This window comes from Myxocyprinus asiaticus, chromosome 44, assembly GCF_019703515.2.
Source record: "Myxocyprinus asiaticus isolate MX2 ecotype Aquarium Trade chromosome 44, UBuf_Myxa_2, whole genome shotgun sequence".
Lineage (NCBI taxonomy): Eukaryota > Metazoa > Chordata > Actinopteri > Cypriniformes > Catostomidae > Myxocyprinus > Myxocyprinus asiaticus.
The window spans coordinates 32,231,198-32,243,748 of NC_059387.1; the positions used below are offsets into that span (position 1 = coordinate 32,231,198).

Genomic DNA, 12,551 nt, shown 5'->3' on the forward strand with positions numbered 1-12,551 from the left:
TTTTTTTTTTTTTTTTTTTTTTACTAAAGCACCCTAAGTGTCATATGTTGTTTTATTTGTGTTTAATCTGTATATGCTTTGCCCCTAGATTTGGTGCAAGAGTTGTTTAAGAGTTTCATGTTAGTCATTGGATGTGTGTTGGATAAATTGAAATTAAAGGAGTGTTGTGTGTGCAACACAAGTGAAGCTCAATCAACAGCATAAATAAAAAAAAAATTATTTAGATTTATTTTGGGTTTAATACAAGTTAAGCTCAATTTTTATCAGCATTTGTGGCATAATATTGATTACCACAAAATATAATTTTCTTTAAAAAAAGGAAAGATTGAGGTTACAGTATAATGGAAGTCAATGGGGCCAATTTTTGGAGGGTTTAAAGGCAGAAATGTGAAGCTTATCATTTTTAAATAGCACTAACATTAATTGCTCTGTTAAACTTGTGTATTATTTGAGCTGTAAAGTTGTTTAAATAATTGTTTTGGTGGGATTGCAGGGTTTATGGGATTACATTTTAATGGCAGTGAAGTTGTAAAATTGGCTAAAACTTTACACAGAAAAGGTTATCATGTTCACATGCATGTTGTTCAGATCTTGTGGCTATACTTTTAAATTAGTGAATATATTGACGTTTACGGATTAGCCCAATTTACTTCCATTTTTAAGTGCGAGTCAAAATGTATTTGGGTTGTAATCAACATTATGCCACAAATGCTGTCGACAGAGCTTAACTTGTATTGAAACCAGAATATTTCTTTAAGCAAATTCAATAAATGCAATCCTTCTGCTATAGTCCCTGACGTAACAGAAAGTTGCTTAGCAAAAAAATAAAAATAAAAAACCTGTTGTGGATGCTGTGAAGTGAAATGGTGAACCGATGTTTCATAGCTGTTACTATATTGTGGATTTTATCATGGCTGGAACTGTACTGACCAATCAGCAACCAGGGACAAGACTATTTTATTATAGGCCTACAGTATGTTTATTTAAATGCATATAAAGATGTGGTTGAGTAATATGTTTGCAAATAATTCAGGTTTTGTATATAAAACTAGCTCACTATTGTGTCTGATGTTTTGAGAAATACATGTATATCATCAACCTATTCCAAAAAATTATTATTGTCATATAATACTCTCATTGGTATAACATATTCAATATATAATTTGACTGTTGTGAAATGCACTCCCTTGCTGTCAATAAAGCAAACCTTCCAGTCTGTCTGCATAAACACACACATTTCCCAATCAATAAACATGCAGGAACATGATGCTGTCATGGTAATTAATTAATTTATTATAGGAAATTGAGGTTAATTCACTCACTGTGAAACGATTAACATGTAACCCGCAAAGACAGAAAAAGAGAGTGCAATTTGAGGGAGTAAATGATGCAGAGAATTTCATGTGGTGTTTGTATTTAGATTTATGTGTATAGAGTATATTGTATTACTAAACTGTTAAGTTTATTTGGTCTGTGAGTAATGTGTATGTTTGAAACAGTGGAAATGCGTGTGTGTGTGTGTGTGTTTGGGGTAAATTCCCCTGATTACATTTCTCACTGGAATGGTATTTCCGCACTGTTAACAACCATGAAATCTGGCACACAGGGGCACAGCTGCCAACATCTGTCCCGTCAGTCATCTCTTAACACAGTCTGACTGGCTAGAATACAAATCAGTCAAACCTTCTTAGCCAATCATAAATGCTGAGAAAGTTTCTTATGACTGTATCGTTTCTCTGTTATGCACTTGCACAAATCAGACATCCACATGCACTTTACTGAGATTTAAAGGAAACAGATATTAGTGTGAGTAGAAATATTTTCCTTTTTGAAATGGAGTGTGTGATTAAACGTTTGTGACATTTGCATGCAGTTCGAAGCATGTAGTTCCACTAATGTTTTTTATCTGTCAATTATCAATCTGTTTGACATTGTGTTAAGTCATGTAAACACCTTAAACAGTGTTCTTTAATTGGGGGAGGTTGTAAATTGTACAATTTCACAATAGAATTTTTGTCTTTCTGTTCAAAATACAGTTACATTTACATTTACATTTATTCATTTGGCAGACGCTTTTATCCAAAGCGACTTACAAAAGAGGAAAACATAAGCGAATCATCTTAAGGAGACAGTGGTATGAAAAGTGCTGTATTACAAAGTTTCACTACCATCAGAATAGTATTCAAAACAGATTAATGTGCAACAAGAATTATTATTATTTTTTTTTAATGACTGGTTAAGTGCTCATGGAAAAGATGTGTTTTTAGTCGTTTTTTGAAGACAGAGAGTGAGTCAGCTTCACGGATGGAGTTGGGAAGGTCGTTCCACCAACGTGGTACGATGAAGCTGAAAGTCAGAGAAAGTGTTTTGGTGCCTCTTTGTGTTGGTACAACAAAGCGACGTTCCTTAGCCGACTGCAGGCTTCTAGTGGGCGCGTAGCTCTACATAAATGATTTTAGGTATGCTGGAGCAGACCCAGTGACTGTTCTGTATGCCAGCATCAGAGCCTTGAATTTGATACGTGCATGAACCGGCAGCCAGTGGAGAGAGATGAGGAGTGGTGTAACATGTGCTCTCTTTGGTTCATTTAAGACCAGACGTGCTGCTGCATTCTGGATCATTTGCAGGGGTCTAATTGCACATGCAGGGAGGCCTGTAATGAGAGCGTTACAGTAGTCCAGTCTAGTTATGACAAGTGACTGGACAAGCAGTTGTGTGGCATGTTCAGAGAGGAAGGGTCTTATCTTCCTGATATTGTAGAGTGTAAATCTACATGATCTTCCGATCTTTGGGATGTGGTCTGTGAAATTTAGTCTGTTGTCGATGGTTACCCCTAGATTTCTGACCGTTTTGGAAGGCGTTACTGTAGTTGCACCCAGCTGCATGGTGATGTTGTGTTCAACAGCAGGGTTGGCTGGAAAGACAAGGAGTTCAGTCTTGGCTGGGTTGAGCTGCAGGTGGTGCTTTTTCATCCAGGCCGAGATGTCCGCCAGGCAGGCAGAAATTCGAGCAGTCACTGTGTTGTCATTGGGCTAGAAAGACAAGTAGAGTTGCGTGTCATCAGCAGTTCGAATAAGAGAAAAGTAAGATTTTTTTATTTTTTATCCCCTTTTCTCCCCAATTTGGAATGTCCAATTCCCAATACTTAGTAGGTCCTCGTGGTGGCGCAGTTACTCACCTCAATCCTGGTGGCAGAGGACAAGTCTCAGTTGCCTCCACTTCTGAGACAGTCAATCCGTGTATCTTATCACGTGGCTTGTTGTGCACGACACCACGGAGACTCACAGCATTTGGAGACTCATGCTACTCTTCGCGATCCACGCACAATTTACCACGCGCCCCATTGAGAGCGAGAACCACTACACGTGACCACGAGGAGGTTACCCCCTGTGACTCTCCCCTCCCTAGCAACCGGGCCAATTCGGTTGCTTAGGAGACCTGGCTGGAGTCACTCAGCACGTCCTGGATTTGAACTCACAACTCCAAGGGTGGTAGTCAGCATCAATACTCGCTGAGCTACCCAGGCCCCCATGCAGTAAGATTTTTTAGTTTTCTCAACCACTGTCTTGATAATTGTCCTCAGTATCATTGCTTTTAGTTGCAAAAGTTATTGTTGACAGAACCACTAATTTTATGTTTAGCCAACTACAAAACTTTTTGACATTGACACAATAGACCTCAACCCTTAACACACAAACCTCAATAATGGTGACAATCAACAAACCTAATTAAGTTAAAAGATTATCTCTTTATATCATCACACAACAATTAACTAACAGTGGCAACAAAAAACAACAATAACAGCAAATAGCAAAAATAAGTCTAAAGCACTTACTGCATAATTTATTCATATTGCAATGCATGCTGGGAACTCGCAAATCAGCAACATTGTTCAATATGAGATTGTTAATTCAGACAACTTTATAGGCAGTTGGGGCAACATTTGGAAGAACTTTGTTGGTTTAATATGTGTTTTCATGTAGATGCAAAGTAATTAAAATTTTGTAGAATCTGTTACTCAAAAAAAAAAAAAAAATGGATAAAAGGCAATTTTATTTCTTACAGTGTGTTTATGTTTTGTCGTGAAAAGCAGAGACATTCGATGAGTTCATGTGTCATGTAAATGTGGGATTCTTACGTTTTTTTTGTTTTTGTTTTTTTTTAATAAGCTGATTTTTGAACTGGTTTGGTTTTAAATTCAGGAAACCTGTGGAACATGATACAATCTAAATCCATTTTTTAAAATATATATATATATATATATATATATATAAAGGACTGGGTTATTAACTTTTTTTTTTTTTTTTTTTATCTCTAACTAGATCTAGATTTGATTATGGTCACAGTCCATACTCCGGATACCCCTCCTCCCCTTCTGTAGCCTAATCTTTTGTAATAGTGACCTTCACTTTCTGTCATAATTTTTATTTGTATCCCTCTTTTTTTTTTTTTCTAATCCCAATCCTAAATATATCCCAGTTTAAAAAAGAATAATAATAATAATAATAATAATAATAATAATAATATATATATATATATATATATATATATATTTGGTCACAGACTTTTGAACCCCACCGTTTTCTTTCACTAATTTAGAGCAACACAAATTCTGAAAAACACACACCGTAATTTTCCCTCCACGGTCTTTTGCCTTCCATCACAGAGGTTTCATTACCCTTGCAAAAGTGCTAATTCTGCAACACGGGCAATTAGAGACTATTCCCTCCCTGCCAACCCACACTGATAATCTGTCTGTCTCTCTCTCTCTCTCTCCGTCTGTCTCCCTCTCCAGGCGAGGACTCCTCGCGGCGCTGCGGGTGTACAGCAGCACACGCTGGGCGAGCAGGCGGGTGGGCGACTGTGTTATGCGTCTGCAGAGAGTTTGGAGAGCATGGCCGACGCTGAGCTCCCGCTGGGCTTCAGTCGCTCCAGCATACTCAGACAGAGTCTTCCACTCGCTCGATCACCCAGCCAAGCTAAACTGAAAGCACCAGGTACGACACATCCAGTTGCACTTTTAAAGGGGTTGCATTCTACATTTTATAGCATGTAATTTAGCATGCAAAAGCTGTAATTTAGTTTCACACGACCATTTTACACCCCATCTCCGACCCTTGGAATTAAATGGGCTGATAGTGAGCTCATGGTTGTGATGTCATAAGATTTCTGAAAGACCCAATTTTAATGTCCCCTTGACGCACACATTCAAGGGACACCTAAACACTATTTAATTGGCAGTTGGGTGAATCTCAAGAAAACATCTCCAGGTCAATTTCATTCTAAAAAAGTCATTAAAAATAAAATAAAATGTATATATATATATATATATATATATATATATATATATATATATATATATATATATATAATTTTTTGCATAAAGACAGTGAAGCCTGTTTTAGTACCTTTAAGTTTTTTTGCATTGTGACATTATTTTCATGACAATTAAGAACAATTAAGAAAAAAAAATTTCAGCAACAAATGCTTAATCTTTTTATATAGGCATTTCTTAGTCAATATGTGGCAAATAATATATTTCAATTTAAGCCAAATTAGTTGCAGAGATTTCAACTAAATACATTTTTCTGTCTCTCTCTAGCTGTGTTATTTTTGCAGTTTGGTGACGAGACGCGTCGGGTGCACATCACTCATGAGCTGACCAGCATGGAGACGCTTCACGCGCTCATCGTACACATGTTCCCTCAGAAACTGACGATGGGCGTGCTGCGTTCACCCAGCACGGCTTTTCTCATCAAAGACGAGGCACGCAACATCTTTTATGAGCTGGAGGACCCTCGTGACATCCACGACCGATGTCTCATTAAAATTTACTGCAGAGATGCCCCAATACGAGACCCACACTATAACACACAACACGCACCCCACCCCGTACACCATGGACACATTACCAATGGAGACCTGCGGGTGAGTGTATGTACTGTAAAGGGATAGTTCAACCAAAAGTAAAATTCTGCCATCATTTAAACACATTCATGTTGTTCCAAACTTGTATGACTTGCTTGCTTCTGTAGAACATAGAAGGAGGTGTTAGGAAGAATGTTCACGCTATTCTTTTCCATACAATGAAAGCATACTGTGATCAGGGCTGGGCTGACAAAAAACACCATAAAGTGGTTAATATGACTCATTTGATATATTCCAAGTCTTTGGAAGAAATACAATGGCTTTGGGAGAGGAACAGATCAAAATGCAGCATATTTAAATATTGACTGATGAGATTTTAGAGCCATGGTGGAGGCAGTTAATCTCGTCCACAAAATTACTGACAAAATTGTTTGTTGAAGAAGGGCTTTTTGTTTCCGTCAACAATAACGAAGACAAGACAAAACAGATGCATCATGATGATAGTTAAAACAATTTAATTACAACATACTGTTGAAGAAAATATGACGAGACATCTGTTTTTAGAAGAAGCATCTAGAAAGAATTTATTCATAAATAAGGTATATAGTTGATTTCCTCGCTTGAGCTGCAAAATGGCAAAATGAACCGCTTTACAAACCGGTTAATTACCTCAATCAAACGCATCCTATTTATACTTGAGTTTAATCACTATATCCACAACATACTGTATATATGTAACATTACAACTTACAGTACATCTGCCCGGACAATAAAGCAAATGAACAGGTGAACTCGAACAAAGTTACATGCTATTCAGTATTCATAACTTGCGTTTTGAATACCCCGTTTCCATAAAATCATGCTGTGCAATATCCTAAAGTGGCTAAAACACAGAAAATTAATAACCGCCTTTAAAACATGATGAATTCAGAAAACAGTTATTTGAAAAGTAGTTAATACTTCAGTATATTAATTTTTTGCTATTCAGTAGCTCAGATTTTCACAAGAACAACTGTATTTTGTTGTATCTTTTATATGTTTGGTACATGTTTGAATTAATAAATATATATCTGAACTTTTCATATAATACCATCACTTTTGCATTTATGTTACATACTGTAAAATAACAAAATAAAGACTGAAAAGCTCTGCACGAGTCATGAGGTAAAATATGATATACAGGATCTCTGTGAGTTGACAAAGACAAACACCTCATATCTGCTCAGATCACTGCTTCTGTAAGTCACATGTAGCCACAAACTCTATATCAGCTCTCACCTTAGGTTGTTTTCTTTAAAATTAGCCATTTTTTACTTGCCTGTGAGCTTGCTAGGTTACATAATCCATTGTCATACCTCAGATATCCAGAACTAAATTTGCAGTCCAGCAGAAAAATCATGAGAAACAAATTATGTTTCAGCTGTTGATGATGAAATGTATATATCATCACAAAGCTGAGGATCTCAGCTTTGCAATGACAATTAGGTTGGGCTTCTGGTCTAATCAGAGGATGAGGATAAAAGAAAGACATACAGGTGTGGATCTCACGTGAAGGTGAGTAAATGATGATGGAATTTCATTTAAAGGGGTCATGACATGTTAAATATTAGTAAAGTTTTTGCTCAAAAACAGTCATATATTTGTAAAACATGATTATTTTCCACCCTCATTCTAACCCTCTGTCAGAAGCGCTCGGTTATGGTGCTGCTTCTTCTTTAAGACTTGACAGTAAACGCCCACTGTTATGATTGGCTCTCTGCTCTTGATTGACCTGCTCTCTCTCTGCTTACCACAACTGGGTGGGGCTACGGAAGTAATAAGGTAAAGTAGGCATTGATGTGTTGTTGTGGAGGTGGTCCGATGCAAATTTCTACCACACATGTGACATCACAACGTGGAGGAAGCAGAGAACGAGTCGTTTTGACAGCTTGGTTTCAATAAATCATCTTTTTGCAGTGAGGAGGAAGTTTTGTGTATGTTTTTATAGTACATTGACCTCTTAGATGCCAAATGATCAAGGAAAATGTGATTCCTCATGTCAAGACCTCTTTAACACTCAATCCAAGCCATGATGATGATGAAGATGACAAAGGACACTTCCTCCCCTTTCTCCTTTATATCCTCATTTTTTCCTCATTCCTATGTGTGCGTGTGAATGACAGCAAAAACATGATGTGCTGATGCGGTGAATTTATTGTCACATGTCATTTGCACTTGAAGTGTTCCCATCTTCCTTCCTCTTATTCTGTCTCTCTCTCTCTCTTTATAATTCCTCCAGAGAGAGCTGGTGTACACCTCGAGGGAATCATCTCCTACACGGCGTTTGAACACTCTCCCGTCTTCCATGCCTCCATCTGGTTCACCGTCGCGCTCGCAAGCTCGCCTTTCCTACACGGGTGGCCGTCCATCCTCTTACGCGGGCCCGCATCCGTCGCCTCAGCTCCACCCCTATCAGTACCAGCACCACGCCCACTCCGTAAGCCACGCCCCTCAGCAGCAAGGCCACCCCCACCCTGCATTTTGCCCCTCCCCCAGTGCCATTCTGGAACGACGTGATGTGAAACCGGATGAAGAAATTACGTCATCGTCAAAAAGCATGGTGTTGCTTAAAAACGAAGCAATATATGCAGACCCGTACACACTCGTACAAGATCCTCGGCTCAGCGTGGCATCACCGCAAGCTCTGGCATACCGCCGCGGCTCTGTACGCTCTCTTGGTGGCTTCCCTGCTGCCGCATTACAGTGTGAGCTCGAGGGCGCCCTCTACAGGCACGGAGGACCCATATATGCGGATCCATATGCTACTATGGGTTTCCGCACCCTACCTCCAGCCTCACCACAAAAACTGTCTGACGGCAGGGACCCATATGGGAGCCACTCAGGCCGTGGGTCCCCAAGGAGACACGGGTTCCGTAAAGATGGCACTGTGTTCATAGAGAGCACCAAAAATCGTCCTGGGGGGCCGCCGCTGGAGCAGATATGTATGTTGGGGGGCCCTGGAGGAGACGGAGGGCCCTTACCAGTTTATGGCTCAACATTACCTGGTAACGAAGAGACCAGGTGAGAGTCAATTCTTCACAACTCAGACTTCTCAACCAGCAAGAAATTGTTCACACAAAAACGAAAATTCTGTCATAATTTACTCACCCTCAATTCGTTCCAAACCCATATGACATTCGCAACACAAAAGAAGATGTTTTATTGAATGTCACAGTCCTCAATACAATGGTGACTAATTTAAGAGCAAAAAAAAAGTATCATAAATGTAGTCCATGCGACACCTGCGTCAAATTCCTAGTCTTCTGAAGGCGTACAATAACAATGAGAAATGACCCGAAATGACTGTAAGGTGTTTTTCTTGTATTGTTTTTTTGTGATAAACAATGTAAAGCCAGTGTGAAAGAGCTTCTCTCATAGTGCATAAGAAAGAAAGTCATATGGGTTTGGAGCGACATGAGAGTGAGTACATACAAAATAATACAAAATAATAAAATAGTAAAATCCTAAAAACATACAAGTGACTAATACATCCTAAAGCTTCTATAAAGTATATGCAGATACATTTTGACGGAATTATGCCAGAATGTAATTTTGTGGGTGAACTATTTCTTTAACTAGCTTAACACAACTTCACTAGCTTGACTAGCAAGACCACTTTGGTCAGTATCACCAGAAAGACCATGCTGGTCATACTGGTCTATCAGTTAGACTACAACCAAACCAGTGGTAACCAACTTTAACAAGCATAAACCAAAACTAGCCAGAATAAATGAGCCTAGACCAGCATGGAAATTCATTCTATTCCAAGGTGGTCTTTTAAGGAATTTTATTTTTAAATAACTTCAATACTAATGTAATGTTATTTGTGTATAATGGTATTTCATGTTTTAGAGAGCGTATGGAGGCAATGGAGAAACAGATAGCCAGTCTGACTGGTCTGGTTCAAAGTGTCTTGACCCGTGGACCGGACAGCCCGTAAGAAATCTGATGTTCATTTCAATACAGTTAAAATATCATTAGCACATCTGAAACTTTTCAATTACCCAAGATAATTTAGGTATATATTATATTAGTTTATAAAAGTTTTTCACAAGCTTCCAACACTTATATTAAAATTATACGTAAGTGCAAGTGCAATCACTGTCAATTTGTGTTAGTGAATATATGGTGTGTCCTCCATTAAAAAGTGTTTTTCTTGCAGTGAGAAGACAGAAACAGCAAGCGACTGCTCAGCACCAGAGAGTGAGTACCATGCTGTGTGTTAAAGACACGTTTATTGTAAACTCAACACATTTTCACCTAAATGTAAAAATATAAAATGTCATTATCTAAAGCCTTAGTTCATGTAAGATCACGTGAAACAATATAAATGAAAGAAAGAACTAAAGAAAGAACTAAATAAAGATCTATAGAAAGAATGAACGAAAGAGTGAAATGAAAGAATGAAAAGAAAGAATGAAATAACTAAAGAAAGAACAGACAAACTAACGAAAGAGAAAAACAAATGAAAGAATGATAGACAAAGAACAAAAGAGAACGAATAAAATAAAGAGCGAACGAAAGAGAGTGAAAGAATGTATAAACTAACAAATGGAAAACAAAAGGAATGAAGAAAAAAAGAACAAATTAACAAAAGAAAGAACAAACGAAAGTCAGAAATAAAAAAGAACGATCAAATGAACGAATGAACTAAAGACCAAACAAAAGACAGAAAGAATGAGAAAGAAATGAAGAATGAAAGAGCGAACGAAAGAAAGAACAAAAGAGCAAATGAAAGAGAAAGAAAGAACATACAAAAGTATGAACAAATGAATGAAAAAAGGAGCAAACAAAAAAGAAAGAACAAAGAAAGAATGAAAGAGAGTGAATGAAAGAACAAAATAAAAAATAAAAGACAAAACAAAAAAGAAAAGAAAGAATGGATGATGGTAGAAAGAACTAACGAAACAAAGAGCAAACGAACGAAAGAATAAATCAAGAGCGAATGAAAGAATGAGAAAGAAATGAAGAATGAAAGAGCGAACGAAAGAAAGAACAAAAGAGCAAATGAAAGAATGAAAGAGAAAGAAAGAACATACTCACAAAAGTATGAACAAATGAACAAACAAAGGAGCAAACAAAAAAGAAAGAATGAGAGCGAACGAAGGAACCAAAGAAAAAATAAAAGACAAAACAAAAAAAGAAAGAATGGATGGATGAAAGAAAGAACAAATGAAACAAAGAGCAAACGAATGAAAGAATGAAAGAGAAAGAACGAAAGCACAAAAGTTCGAACAAACGAATGAAAGAAAAAGTGAACGAAAGAACCAAAGAATGAAAGAGAAGAATGAACAAAAGAAAGAACAGACAAATAAAACAATGAGAGAGCGAAAGAGCAAATGAAAGAACCAAAGAAAAGAATGAAAGAAAGAAAGAACAAACAAAAGAAAGAAAAAGAACAGACGAACCAAAGAATGAAAAAAAAACATACGACAGAAAGAATAAACGAAAGAACAAACAAGAGTGAACAAAAGAAAGAAAATGATAGAACAAATGAAAGACAGAAAGAACCAAAGAAGGAAAGAACGAACGAACAAACAAACAAACAAACAAAAGATATGTTATTACCTGAGCATATTAACGCTTAAACGTTTAACACGCATCACAAATGTTAAGTAAACAATCTTATTGTCATCAAGTGAGCACTAAGAGATAAGAGCGACATCTCAGCAAACCATTAACTGATTGTGCTTCAAAATAGCTGTTCCTACACTAATTATGTTCACAAGAACAATTAAATGATGGAGCATAGGCGTATTAATTAATAGGTCATTAACAGAGTACATCATGCATGGTGGTAATAAGAAGCCATTGCGCTTTGCCGAAAAGGATATTTATCTAAACGATAGTAGGAAGCAGTACAAGTCCACAAGGAACACAATATGATCAGTCTTAAAATGATGTGCATATTAATTGTTTTACATTAGCTAATGTTTATTTGTGTTTTGTGGCAATAGCCCACAATATTGTTCATGATTTGAGTGCCATTAGTAATGTAAGTACGTAGATCTGTTGTATAATTAGTGGTGCCAGAGCTATTATTATTGCTTATACTTTGGGTTGGGGAATTCAACAAACCTCTAACCATAAATATGAAACAATTTTAGACCCTGTTGTTATAAGGATTTTTGTTTATGCATTTCTTCTATATGTGTATGTACACGAGAGTGAATATTATTTTGAGGACAGTTAACTGGTGACATTTTATATTTCAGCTGGCAGGTTTAGAAAGAAAAAAGGTATATTACTGTATGTTTGATTGTCTGTCACGTGTTGCATTGCGAGTCGTGCATTACAATCTTGCGTCAGGAGTGTGCATAGAAGTTTTTCATGCTAGTATTAAGGGATCCACAGATCCTGGAGATTGGAAACCCTCTCTGTATGTATATACAGTGTCTATAAATGTATTCACCCCCTTAGACTGTAATGTTCTATTCATTTCATACATTTTTTTTTTAACTTTAAAATCATACAGTCGTTTTTTGTCGACAAGTTTCAGTAATCCTCAGTTAACTAGACAATAATTCATGTAGCACAGAATGTGAAAAAAGTCCAAGTGGGTGAGAAAGTGTATACTTTTATAGACACTGTATAGACTGCATGTCTGTCCAATGGAATATCCTGGAATGTATGTGTTGTATTCA

At 37.1% G+C, this 12,551-nt stretch overlaps 1 protein-coding gene across 1 annotated transcript in view; it reads left to right on the forward strand.

The window, feature by feature from the left end:
- The window catches only part of LOC127434419 (SRC kinase signaling inhibitor 1-like), a 77,826-nt gene that overhangs the window by 40,959 nt on the left and 24,316 nt on the right, over positions 1-12,551 (forward strand). The window contains exons 4-9 of the mRNA XM_051687154.1: positions 4,796-4,997; positions 5,603-5,928; positions 8,147-8,928; positions 9,760-9,843; positions 10,070-10,110; positions 12,123-12,146. Coding sequence (XP_051543114.1) covers positions 4,796-4,997; positions 5,603-5,928; positions 8,147-8,928; positions 9,760-9,843; positions 10,070-10,110; positions 12,123-12,146 — 1,459 coding nt within the window. The remainder of the gene's footprint in view (positions 1-4,795; positions 4,998-5,602; positions 5,929-8,146; positions 8,929-9,759; positions 9,844-10,069; positions 10,111-12,122; positions 12,147-12,551) is intronic.